The 14089-nt window shown below is 40.5% G+C and overlaps 1 protein-coding gene across 1 annotated transcript in view; it reads right to left on the bottom strand.

The window, feature by feature from the left end:
• cacng2b (calcium channel, voltage-dependent, gamma subunit 2b) overlaps positions 1 to 14089 on the bottom strand; it is a 90790-nt gene that overhangs the window by 20360 nt on the left and 56341 nt on the right. The window contains exon 2 of the mRNA XM_084714808.1: positions 6277 to 6360. Within this exon, the coding sequence (XP_084570934.1) occupies positions 6277 to 6360 (84 nt within the window). The remainder of the gene's footprint in view (positions 1 to 6276; positions 6361 to 14089) is intronic.

The raw sequence follows: 14089 nt of genomic DNA, 5'->3' as shown, positions 1-14089 counted from the left end.
GTACGTAGCTATCCAACATACTCACTAGAAATGATCTTTAATTTCTAAATAACTCATGACTAAGCTGGTCAAACATCATAAATTGGTGCACATGCAAAAAATGAACAACTGGTTTTGGCATACATTTACAGTAAGACAGTTTCGAAATCATGTGATATATCCATCATGTGATAATAAAGAGCAAGAAAGGAAGGAGGTGGGTGGATGGATGGGTCAAACACTAGTCTGGCCCTCCTGATGTACACTGTGAGGATCATAATTGGCCAGACAACCTCTGAGCTATCAACCTACTCACTGAAAATTGCAAGTTAGCATCTGGTCAATAATGGTCCGAACATTAAGAAATTAGCAGCTGTTACCTTTTTTAACCTTTTTTTTTTGGCCATTGTCCCACGTGTTTGGAGGGACGCCATTGCTGCATCCTGGGCTTTGCGCTGCACAAAATAAATGTTGATTGTTTTAAAGAAGTACAAATGAGCCAGAGTGTGGAGAGATCTGGCAATGCAGGAATAAACAAACAGGACCAGTGTTCATGTCCCATGTAAAAACAATAGCCGATGCTGACTTCTTTTTAGCTAACTTTTTTTTAACTTGTGTAAATTATCTCACATGCATTAACTTAACTAACATACTTATTTTTACACCAGCCATGATCTTTTCCTAAACCTAACCAAGTAGTTTTTGTGCCTTTACTTTGAAAGTCTACCCAGACATTGCATATTTATTATTGCAAACTTGAGCACGGAGCCCCAAACTTCCAAATTGATGCCACAGGGGTACCTACAGCGTCACAGTTTGATGCATAGGGCTGCTGACCAAGCTGTTGTATTTGATGAGCTGGGAGTGAGAATGTGCTAGCCTGAACCCTGATATATCTTATTCTTCTGTACTAAAGAGGTGGTATAGCTGGTATCCAAAAACTCTTAACCACACTGCCACGCCATTGCACTGGATGACATGTTCCTTCATTTCCTTAAACATGGGTGCTTGTTTATTTTGTATTTTATGCTCCTTCCTGACTGAAAGACTGAAATAATTTCTGCAGGTTTGTGTAAACAATCTTTACAGTGTGTGTGGTTTGTCCAGCCCTTGATGGTTTGTGCTCGTTGTCCCGAGTTTGAGTGTACCTCACACAGAGCTTCATATGCAAACACATAAGTGCGCGGATATTTCAAACGGTTGCCGTGGCAACGCACAGCGGGAATGAAAGAGAGGAATGCTGGATGAGTGGTTCATCTGGACAAAACACAGTAAATTCAAAATGAATGGGAACTCCTGTCTTCCACTCCAAAACTGGAGAATGCTGTTTTCAGTGGCCACAAGGGTGTAAAGGATACCAGCGCACCAGCTGATTGATGACTTATCTCTGTCGGGGTTTATTTATCTGAAGAGGAATGTTTTTGGGATGGCTGGTGCTTTCATATTCGCCCGATTGGCTGCATACAGTAAATACTGTCCTCTACAGCGGAGCTGCCATAGACAGTAGAAGAAGAAGTGAACAGAGCTTCGAGGTCTGAGAAGTGAAGCAAACCTGCATTCTTCCTAATGGTTGAATGATTGAATGAGAAAATGACCCTACTTCTCACTTCTGACTTCTGTAAACAGTTTCCTAACAAGTTTATCCACTTGGTTTCATGTCTTCCTCTAAACACCACGATGTTCATTTTATAAAACTGTCAAACTGGACAGAATTGATCAAACATGGATCAAGATTCTGCTACTACATTGTCTATTTTATGATTAAAATATTTCCATAAACATAATTTTGTGTACTCTTTAGCTGTAATATGAGAAAGATTATTCTCTTCCCTTCTAGACACGGCTAGAAGGGAACTCAAGATTTATGAAATTCTCCTGAGATTTGTGTTTGTCTTCATTGTGCACACTGTGCAAAATAATTCTGTTTTATTACATGACAACTCTGTGGTTCATATAAGGGTACATGAATGGAAATAACTCAAATTAATTCCTAAAAATGGAGGTGCTGAAAATGCATGTCAATTGAATGGAATGGAAAAATGGATGTGAAATGAAAAATGGAATAATAAATTAACAAGCCGTTTGATTAATTTAAAGCCAATTTAATTAAAACAGTTACGACAGAACTTTGTTTCATCATTGTCCTCACCTTATATTCATCATTCACCAGACAAAATTTGCATTTATCATTTAAGGGTGGCAGTAACAAAAAAATGTGGATTGAAAAATAGAGTGATAATAGTAGTGTTTATTTGAAACAGTGTTGCTCTGATAATCAGCTGTCATGAAAGCAAGTGCAGTTTTTAATACTTCTGGTCAAATTGTGAAACTATGACCACTGATGACCTGATAGAGTCGTTGGGTCTCAACTTGCAGGTCTATCATATTTTTGTAGGATAGATTCTTTCACTTCCCTCTTTTGATTTGCAGCTGCCATGTCAAGATAAAAGCTCTGTTTACTCGGTTTAGAGACAAAAAAGAAAAAATGGTTATGGTTAGAGAAAGATCATGGTTCCGGGTTCCTTTCTAAACACAACCAGGCGGCTGTCACTGTGTTGCCAGTGGAGTCACACCTCACCTGCCCAGAGCACCTGTATTTCACTAGAGTGCATTTTAAAAATCACCCCCAGTGTATTAAAATATTAAAATATGAAAAAGCATCCTGAGCTTTGTGGTGTAGATACTTTAAGTTGTCATCAATAACCAGAAGAGGATATATTCATTATAACATTGTAATCTCTGTTTTTTTTCCTCCATTGAACACTGGGACCTCCCCTCCTCTTCACTGCCTGAGGCAGATGCTGTTGTCTGAGGGCAAGCAACCAACTTTTCCACATATAAATTCCGTGATTTTTCTCATATAAGTTGCCAAAAACACTACCTACAACACCATCTTGAAAAATGACAAGTCACATAATCCCCATCTGTAAACAGCGGGACCTACTCAGCTCTCGCTGCCCAAGATGGAAGAGCTTTTCTGGGGTGAAGTGCAACAAAGAGTTGGAGGACTCACTAGGCCATTTTTCCATGTATAAATTCAGCGATTTTTCTCATATAAGTTGCCAAAAACACTCCCAACCCACGTTACTGATGTTTGTTCTTATAACGTAGTTGTGTGGGGTAAAGTGTGGGACATTCCTCTTTTATTTTGAAAGCGCAGCATTATCCAGTGAAGGATCTGTTGTAGTCAGACTCTGAATGTTGACTCAGAAAGGAAACAGAGAGAAATGTTGTGGATCATATTTGTTACACAATTGACCTGAAGTTACTTTCTCTTCTTTTATAGGCAGACCGAGATTCGTGCCATCACAGCTATTTACAGCAGTTTCAGTGCTACTTGCTTTTTTAGTCTGGTGTTTTTAGAAATATGTTGAGTCAAACTTGGTCTAAAAAGCTGCAGATTCCACACATTCGGCATCAAATGAAAACTACTTGTAATTGTCAATTTCTTTCTGCTTTTGAGCAGAAGCTGTTTGTTTGGGTTGAGTAGGAGAAATTCTCATTTAAGTGAACTGCAGCAACACTTGAATTCTGCTGAAGTCTAGAAGGTGAAAATCTCATAGAACCTTGAACCAGAAGACTACTGCCGGTCATCATTTATTGTAAATTGTTGAAACAAACTGTCACACAAAATATTTTATAAGCTCTGGTGCATTCTTTTCAAACCAAACTTGCTGAAAACTTTCTAAAACTTCCTTCAAGTGGATTCCAACACTGATTCCAGTTCCCTCTCTGTCCTGTTCCCCATCATCCCCTCGCTCCACCCCACGGAATCCACCAGCTGTCAGACAGGCGTGCAGGCCTCGGTGGAGATGGACAGGCAGATGGATGGAAAGCAAGAGGGAGGAGGCAAGGGATGGATGGAAGGAAGGAGGAGAGGGAGAGGTGTGACCCACATAGCGGAGCCTGGAGTATTTATAGAAGAAAGTGTCCTAATTGGCAAGCCGCTGGGAGAGCAACAGCACTGCACTGGTACCCTACTCCTTGTCCTTCACCTCCTTCACCTTCCCTTCTCCTTGTCTTTTGCCTCCTCCTGCCACCTCGTCCTCCTGTCCTCTTTCACCTCCCGCAATTTGTCTCCTCTAGGACTGCATCGCTCTTTCACACCACTGACCTCCTCCTCTTTTAAGGACCTCCACCTTTACACCGCTCTCTTTAGTTTCTCATCTTCAATCTTTGTCTTCACCGGCTCTCTTCCAACTCATCATATCCCTTCTGTCTTCCTTCTTTCCTCACTGGTTTCTCCTAATCTAACCTTCTCTCTCTTTCCTTCTCACATGAAACTCTAACGGTTTAAATTTGCTGGTGGCATTGGTCCCTTTCTGGTACCAACAGAAACAACCCGGTGCCAACGAGCGTCAAAACTTTTTGTGTCCAGATTCAGAAAGAAATGACTATTTCTATGGTTTTGCTCACAGCCAATTACAACAAGTATCGTTCTATTCAGTGCTATGTGTGCCAAGTGGTCCCACAGAAAAACTGTGATCATAATTTCAGATTTAATTATGCTTTGTGCAGTCAGTGCAGTTCAGGTAAACTATAAGATGCTTAAAAACGCTGAAAAAGTTCACACAGCAACTTTGTAGAGGCACTGCAAGTATGTTGCACTGTATGATTAATCTCAGTATTTTGATAGGGTTGTTGAAAGGAGGAGTTTTGAGAAGAAATAGAAGGTAGTCGTGAAGTAAAAGAAACCAGAAATTAATCATCATAAGAACAAGAAATACTAAATGCAAAAATAGATGAAAACGCAATATATTCTGTGGATAAACAGAATCACAGTGACGTCACACTAACAACAACAACAGTCACTTCCGGGTAGAAAACAGGATACATTTAAAGATATATATCTTTAAACACATCTGATCTTTATGTACTTTGGTGCTTTGCTGACGTCTTTGATAACCACCTAATCATCACATCTAAATAACAAATTCAGCCTGAAATAGTGGATGCCATCTAGACAGGGTTCATGGACTAAATGATGATACTCCCTCAGTTGTGTCCTTGCTTGTTTTATTTCATGAAACCAGCTTTAACATATGGCTTGACCAACACCAAGAAGCTTCCTGTGGTGTGTGTCCATTCGAGAGAGAGAGAGAAGTGGTTGAACAAGGTAGAGATCAAATGAGAGAGGGAATCAGCAGGTGAGTCAGAGAAATAAAATGTTATTTTCTGATTGTGTGAAAAAATGAAGAGACACGCACATCGATAATCCCAGTGGGATGGGTGCTGGATCATAAAAATACCTAAACAGAGAAGGAGAGATCTGTACACTAAAGGGATCCTATTTAAAGAATTTATTTGTGTGACATTTTGAGCTCCAGACTCTTATTCAGACTGCTTCTGTTTTTTTGTATTTTCCGACTGTGTCCCAGTGGTTATCTTTAAAGTACATATAAACAACACGCCACTGCACTTATCACTGCAACCACTGAATACAGCCTTACTGCTAGTTCTGAGTGAACTCTGTGCCCCAACAGGTATGACTTAACTTCAAATCTGCTTAAAGTACAGTTAAAGGTTTATTTCAAGTATTAAAAAATAATATACAAATAGTATACTTTAAAGTGTGACAATAATATATAAGTAGTAAACTGTAGGTATCATGTTAACTTCACTTACAGCAAACATGACTATACACGTATACTTGCAGTACAAAAACTTGTGAAATAGCAGTATACCTAAAAGTTTGTACAGTACAAAATAAAACTTGGATGTAAAGTAGTTGTATACTCAAAGTTTACTACTCTCACACTTAAAGTATACGTTCATAAGCTAGAAAGTGGACTACTATAACATAACTAGTAAAGTATATGTAAGTTTATTTGCAGTATATCACATTTTCATAAACTAGAAAATAAACTAGAAGTATTTAACTAGTAAAAGTTCACTCATAGTATAGTTCAAGTTTAGTTACTGTACCAAATAAAACTTAGGTGTGAACTATTTGAGCACCTAAAGTTTACTACTCTTATACTTAAAGTATACTTTTATACACTCAAATGTGGGCCAATTTAGTCCCAACAAGTATTAGAGTAGTACACTTACAAGTATACTATTAGTGCATTGATAATAGTGTACTTACTATCTAAAATATACTTAATTAAATTAACATTAAGTATGCTTTTTTTTTGTAATAAAGGTGAAAGTGTTAATCAGGATGTATACACTTAAATAACATCACAAAAAAGAAAACATTCAATATGTTGCTGCCATTAAATTGGGGTTTAGATGTTATTGTAAACAAACATTGTGATTGGTTTTATAGATGGGTGGATGTGAGGAAGGACTCACGTAGGAAATACTCTGAAGCATCCGCCTCGTAGTCAGCATCCTCAGGGAAGTGATCTATCTGCTTACACATGCCTTTAAAGGAACCTGTTTGAGAGAAAAATAAAGACAAAAGAGAAGAGTTAAGAATACAGTCAGAGCAGTTAAATTAATTGATATGACAGGAGACATTAAAGTTTGAAAAAAACAATAATGTATATGTAAATGTGTATGTGCTTCTCACGATTCTTCGCCTACTTAAATGTCTGTGTTCTCATCACTTTCACTGCAGTAAAAATTAAGATGATGACAGATGAAATAAAGGAGGAAGAGATGTAGAAGGACGAGAGAAAGGAGTGGAGGAAAAAGGGGGGGGGGACTAAAAAGGAAAGAGGAGAAGAGGATTAAATGCAACATTTGAGACAAAGGAAACAAGGAGAGGAAGGAGAGGTTTGTCAACAGCTTTGAAGGAGACACATCACAGGACAGAAAGTGACAGACAGAGGAGGAAGGAGACAGGAGGAGTTTAATCTAAACGCCTCGACAGTACGGGCGGGAGGGTGAGGAGGAGGCAGGAGAAGAGAAATGCAAATGAAAGAGAGGAAGAAAGGAGAGCTGATAGTGCCGCTCATTAAGAAGAATTGTGTGTGTGCGTGTGTGTGTGTGCGTGTGTGTGTGTGTGTGTGTGTGTGTGTGTTTAGCTTGGTTCAGCTCCAGTGGTAATTGTATGCCCTCCCAAACCACTGCAATTAAATGGGCCCTTGTTAATTGGCGATTGAAGGACGAAAGACTTGCGCCCGGCTTTCAAATGGGCATCGGTTACACACACACACTCGCACAATATGTCTCACACTCACACTCACACACACACACACACTCATATACGGTGGCATCAGCCCTATTGTCGAGAGCCTCGCTGGCTGTCTTTCTCAGTCACCGCGGCGAGAGCACTCACGGCTAAGTTTTCAGATATTTTGCATTTTCATCATGACCACAGAGAGAAAGAGAAAAAAAGAACAATTTTACACCAAAGCTCGACAGATAAAAGTGAAAAGAGAAATGATGACAGAACTCAACCACCACAAGCCTGTTTCATATTTACATATCTTTAATACACCTCAGCAAACACTCGGGCGAACAAAGTGTTTTTCATCAGGCACACTTTGATAGATACATTAAAGATATTTCACCAGGAAGCGGCTCGGAAAAACCTTTCAGCAAAACGCTTTCATCATTTTTATAATTTCGGCGTGAACTGTGCGGAGCCGTGTGTTGAAATTCTGTTCCGTACCTGAGAGAGGACTGTGAGGAGCAACGGCGCGGTGCGTTTGAGGAGGAAAACAGCCTCACGTTCACATCCTCTCTTGTCTCAGGTACTTACTGTAAGTATTTGTTGTGCAAATGTGAGGGAAGCTACAAAGTTAAACAGACTTGAATCACGCTGCATGCGCTCTAGAGGCTTTTAGTCGAGCAGAGAAATAGTGTCGATGAGTCTCTCAGGTGATGTAGTTTGACCTCCGGTGGACATGAATGAGATCTCAGCATTTCTAAACGACTGACTCATCACTATCAGAAACATTACATCATCACTTGTTCAGTTGGAGATTCATTAGTGATGAGTCTTACTAGCTTTGTATTGAGATAATGGCAGCTATAAATAACAGGATATTCCCGGTTGTGGCCGACCGTTACTGTATTTAATACAGTTAAAGGTGCAGTGACCGATTCCGGAGAACGGTAGCTGTCGCTTTGAATTGGTGGCTCAAAGATGGTTGACTGTTGAGTCTCATTCGCTGGTCGTGAAATACTGACGTGTTTGGAATGAGACTCAGCAATCAAGTATATTATCGACCTGTGATTGCCCAAAGTCTCCAGACACAGCTAGATTTTCTAAAGCCTGAAAACAGAGCCAGGAGCAGAAGTCTAATTTTCTCTCAGAAAATAAATCCTGACCTCAGCTTCAATATCATGAGAATGACATGTGTCTTAGAGTGTATTATTAGTCAGTTATATACAAAATAAAATACCTCCAACTTCAGGATTCACAGTAAACTTCTCCTTTTACTGTTTGCACACAGCATTCTACTCTGTTATGCAGATAATGCATAAAATTTGCAATCTTAGTTTGGAGAGGTTTGGAGTAATTTAGACTGAAGATTTGGAGAAACAGAAACCTCTTATCAAAAGGCATTAAACATTAATACTAATACTAAACTTCCTATTGATTTCGCGATAATATTGTTATTGTGACTTGCAAATCCGTTATCATGACAGCCCTATAGTGACACACTTGGTGATGCTGTCTGAGTGAACATCTTCACCTGATGATATCATGTGCTAAGCAACATCAAGTGCGACTAAAGCTTCACTTTTCTCTGTTTTCATCATCTCTTATCAAGTAAAAAAAAAATTTCTTTAAGTATAAAAGTGGATACATCTTTGTGGCTTTGTGTGACGAAACTGATTGTTGAGCTGATTATAGTTTGGGTGTAATTAGCTAGCAAATAACATTAATAATGCACTTCATTCAGGTTTCAGTACAGAGTCACACTTCAGCTGAAGTTTGACACACTTTTACAAAATACACCAACTTCCAAATTTCTCTACACAGTTTACAAGACTCGTCTCAGCAGCTTCGGTACTTTACTTTTTGTGGATTTTTGTCTTGCGCCAGTTTGTGTCATCCTTACCTGCTCGAACCGCTATTTTTTTTTTTTTAAAATCCCTGTGTGAATCTGTTCACATGATTTCTGCTATTTTCTCACCATCTAACTTACATGTTGCCACGGTATTATAAAACATTCAAAATGGTGTCTGTTGTGGTTGCTAGGAGATGTGCAAAGTAGAAGACACAGTAAAAACACAGTTGTACCATCTCTCCCTCAACTTTAATAATAACATTTCTTCTTTGTGTCAGTGTTTGGTTTTCAGTTTTAATTTGCTGGCATCTCCACATGAAGATCTCACATTATGTCAAACACATCAATTCACACACACAAGCACACACACACACACACACTCACTGCCGGGCAGAATCTCCATCATCTCATCCACTCTCTTTCCTCAATCACTGCTCTCTCCTCTCTCTTTCACACTCTCCCTCACTCCCTCCAACACATGCCCACCCACGCTGCAGCACGAGCACATGTAATCTGGAATTGCATTTTCCCTTCCTTCCTTCCCTCTGCTATCTCTCTCTCACACAGGCCTCCCTCCCCCCCCCCCCCCTCCCCTCTATCTGTCTCTCACATGCGTACATGTGCGTGCACCCCGAGGACCACATTCCCATTTGAACTGAGCTGGCAGCTCAGCCTCTCCTCTCTTCCTCCTCCCCCTCTTTCTTTATTCTTTCTGCAAATTCAAATCAAGAACACACGTTATTGTCTCGACAGGGATGAAACCTGTGCAGCCTGAGCAGAGCATTATGTCATCATCTGAGATCCGCTGATGATATTGACTTTAACAGATGGCCGCGAAGCAAAACACATCAAATGGAACTGAAATTTCAGCATGTTGTTTTTATTCATTTATCAGTCTCAGTGAGTATTTTATATACACTCCTAGTTATTCGATACACATGCACACATTAACCAAATATCAACGCACCCTACTACTCCTCAGTCTATGTTATGATTTTGTGATTATGGGATGAATTTTGTGAGATTTACTCATAATCATCATCAACATTTTTAATTGATTTTTAATCAGTAACAACTAGTAAACACATTCAACATGTTGCTGTCAACACTGAAATGCCAATGGAGAACTTTATCGCATTTACCACATTGTTGTCATTATATTTCATGTTCGATATGTGACAACTCCTTTATTTTAGAATTAACTACACTAATAGTTTCAATTATTTTAAGTGGGGTTGCATGAGGTACTGGTGAAAGCTAAGCAATGTACTACTGTGGACAAGGTCAGCAGCAACTGCCACTTAAAAAGACGCACACCTAAAATATCTAAAATATCACTTTAAGTGTACACTGGAATAAAACTGTATTTTTACCACCTTGCTGACAGGCTTTTTTAATGGAAATCTGACTCTATACAGTTAGCCAGATATCATTCTCTTCAAAGCAACCAGACAAAAAAATAGCAAAAATAGTCATTTTATCTCGCAAAACACAGGAGTTGTTCATCTATTGCTACCTCAGTTAGTTTGTTTGTGTTATTGTGTGACTTCAGTGTTTCAAAGGGTTAGCTCAGATTCACCAAAGTCACACAATAACACAAACGAAAGGCATGCTGACCGCCATGTACTGGCTGTGGATAAGTACCAAAACTAATACTAGTCAGAGGGTGTCTGCCAATTATAGAGGCATCATGTTATTCAGCCTCCCTGGGAAAGTTTACTCTCAGGTGCTGGAAAGGAGGATCAGGCTGATAATTGTACCTCAGATTGAAGAGGAACAATGCAGGTTTCATCCCGGTTGTGGAACGGCAGACTAGCTTCTCACTCTTGCAAGGATCCTGGCAGGGGCCTCGCAGTATGCCCATCCAGTCTACATGTGTTTTGTGGATTTGGAGAAGGCGGATGACTGGGTTCCTCGAGAGACATTGTGGGAAGTCCTACTGGAGTATTGGGTGAGGGGGTCACTGCTCAAGGCCATCCAATCTCTGTACGCCCAAAGCGGGAAATGTGTCTGGGTCCTCTGTAGTAAGTCGGACTCTTTCCCGGTGAGGGTTGGCCTCCGTCAGGGCTGCACCTTATCACCAATCCTGTTCATGATATTCATGGATAGGATCTCAAGGCATAGTCATGGGGGAGAGGGGGTTTGCAGTTCAGTGGCCTGAGGATTGCAAAACTGCTTTTTGCAGATGATGTGGTACTGATGGCGTTATCAGTCTGTGACCTCCAGCACTCACTGGATCGGTTCTGCATCTGAGTGTGAAGCAGCCTGGATGAGGACCTTAAGTCTGAGGCCATGGTTCTCAGTATGAAACCAGTGGATTGTCTACTCCGAGTAGGGAATGAGTCCTTACCCCAAGTGAGGGAGTTCAAGTATCTTGGGGTCTTGTTCTCGAGTGAGGGGACAATGGAGTGTAAGATTGCCTGGAAGAAGCATATTGTGTTTGCTTTACTGCACCATTGTGACGAAAAGAGAGCTTAGCCAGAAGGCAAAGAAGGCAAAGCTCTCTCACCTATGGTCATGAAGGGTGGATCATGACCGAAAGAAGGAGATTGCGGATACAAGTGGCCGAAATGGGTTTCCTCAGGACGGTGGCTGGCATCTCCCTTAGGGATAGGGTGAGAAGTTAAGTCATCAGTGAGGGACTTGGAGGAGAGCCACTGCTCCATTGCGAAGAAAAGAGCCAGTTGTGGTGGTTCAGGCATCTTATAAGGATGCCACTTGATCGCCTGCCTAGGGAGGTGTTCCAGGCACGTCTAGCTGGGAGGTGGCCATGGGGCAGACCGAGGACTAGGTGGAGGAATTGTATCTCCGCCCTGGCCTGGGAACGCCTCAGGATCCCCCAGTCAGACCTGGTTAATGTAGCCGGGGAAAGGGATGTCTGGGGTCCCCTGCTGGAACTGTTACCTCTGCGACCTCATTTCGGATAAACAGTTGAAGATGGATGGATGGACAGTGGGAATACTAAACAGTGCACGTTAGGGTTGACAGTCATACATCAGTGTTGTTTAAAAGCTGCATTTCAACTGTTTATGCTAAAATATCAGACCATCTTTTTCTAATTCAAGCAATCCGTGTGGTATTTATAAAAAACACTGTTTGGGTTTGAAAGACTTAATGTGGGTGGAAGGCTGAAACGGAGATAAAGAGATAAATTATCACAGATGACATTTAGACATGTTACAGGAGGAAAAGCACAGGTTTAACTAATAAAATGAATGTTGTCTGAATTTAGCTGCTTCAGTTAAATGGTGCTGTTATTGTTCATGCTGGCTCACTGACACACTGTCATGACGTATTGGGAGACAAATGCGACAGAGCCATCATTAATGTTATTAGTAACACCTGTGCTGTGTCAAGTCAAAACGTCTGCTGTGAAAAATACCTTTTTATCTAACATTTAAAGGTCCTGCACACACACTTACTCATACAAGTGTTGTCAATTACTCAGGCAGATTAAAGTAACTTCACATTGAATGGAGTTATGCAGCGTTCAAGACAACTCAGAACTCAAAAATTTCCTCGTACTCGAAAATATGCAATGGAGTTGATGCCAAAATATGTCGCCAATGTTACTGAATTCCATATAATAAAATGTATAGTGGTGTCCGTTAGCTCACGTGTGCATTTTGCCTCCTGGAATGCTGCATAAATATTCCACCCTGCAATAACAGTAATGGTGGCAGAGATATGAAGAAGATGCCGATGTGTACACACCAACATGTCATCAACAGAAGGGGTCTAATCAAGCAAAGTACACTCACTGGCCACTTTATTAGGTGCACCTGTTCAAGTGCTCGTTAACGCAAATATCTAATCAGCTAATCACATGGCAGCAACTCAATGCATTTAGCCATGTAAACATGGTCAAGACGACCAGCTGAAATTCAAACCGAGTATCAGAATGGGGAAGAAAGGTGATGTGAGTGACTTTGAACGTGGCGTTGTTGTTGGTGCCAGACAGGCTGGTCTGAGTATCTCAGAAAGTGCTGATCTACTGGGATTTTCACGCACAACCATCTCTAGGGTTTACAGACAAAGGTCTGAAAAAGAGAATATATGCGGTGAGCGGCAGTTTGCTGGGTAAAAATGTCTTGTTGATGCCAGAGGTCAGAGGAGAATGGCAAGACTGGTTTGAGATGATAGAAAGGCAACAGTAACTCAAATAACGACTTGTTACACCCGAGGTATGCAGAACACCATCTCTCAATCCACAACACGTTGAACCTTGAAACAGATACAGAAGACCACACCAGGTGACACTCCTGTCAGCCAAGAACAGGAAACTGAAGTTACAATTGACACAGGCTCACCGAAATTGGACTTAAGAAGATTGAAAAAATGTTGCCTGTTCTGATCAGTCTTGATGTCTGGTGTGACATTCAGATAGTCAGAATCGGCATAAATAACATGAAAGCATGGATTCATCCTGCCTTGTATCAACAGTTCAGGCTGCTGGTTGTGGGAATATTTTCTTCACATTTTGGGCCCTAAATACCAATTGAGCATCGTTTAAATGCCACAGCCTACCTATGTATTGTTGCTGACCATGTCCATCCCTTTATGACCACTAGCAAGGTGTACCTAATAAAGTGGCCAGTAAATGTAGTGTGAAAACACCTGTGTACCTTGGATATGTAGCATGTGTGTGACAGATTTACTTATTTAACCCTTATCACATCTTGCACATGCTGCATATGTACATGTTATTATGCAAATATAAAACATTATTATTATTATTATTACTAATATTCCAAGCTCCAACTCAAGTTTTCCTTGGCTGTAGCCTCCAGACATCATTCCCAAAGTCATGACAATAATTTGTCTGCTATCCTCACCAGAAAAATATATGTGTTGATCAAAAGTGCAAGCAGCTTATTCTGACTGATTATGTCCATTAATTGTTTGGTGCCACCTCCTTGTGGACACAGTGAACATGACTGGAGAAGTCTGAGTAACGACTAATAACACATGTAGAGGAAATATGGTGGATGAATGCTGAAACAGGTGCAGGATCTGGAGTGGAACAATAAGATATCTGAAGTTCTGAGTTGCTTAAAATTTCATTATGGACATGACGTCAATCGTGTCACCTCTGTTGCACGAGTGACTTCACTTCTGTCAAGTATTGCAATAACTCAAACCACAATCTTTACCTAACCCAAACCAAGTAGGTTTTGTGCTTAAACTGTGACTGTTTT

This window comes from Lutjanus erythropterus, chromosome 3 (genome assembly GCF_056507025.1).
Source record: "Lutjanus erythropterus isolate fLutEry1 chromosome 3, fLutEry1.hap2, whole genome shotgun sequence".
In the NCBI taxonomy this organism is placed as follows: Eukaryota; Metazoa; Chordata; class Actinopteri; order Lutjaniformes; family Lutjanidae; genus Lutjanus; species Lutjanus erythropterus.
The sequence above is the reverse complement of the archived record's forward strand: the minus strand, read 5'-3'. Positions and strand labels throughout refer to the sequence as shown.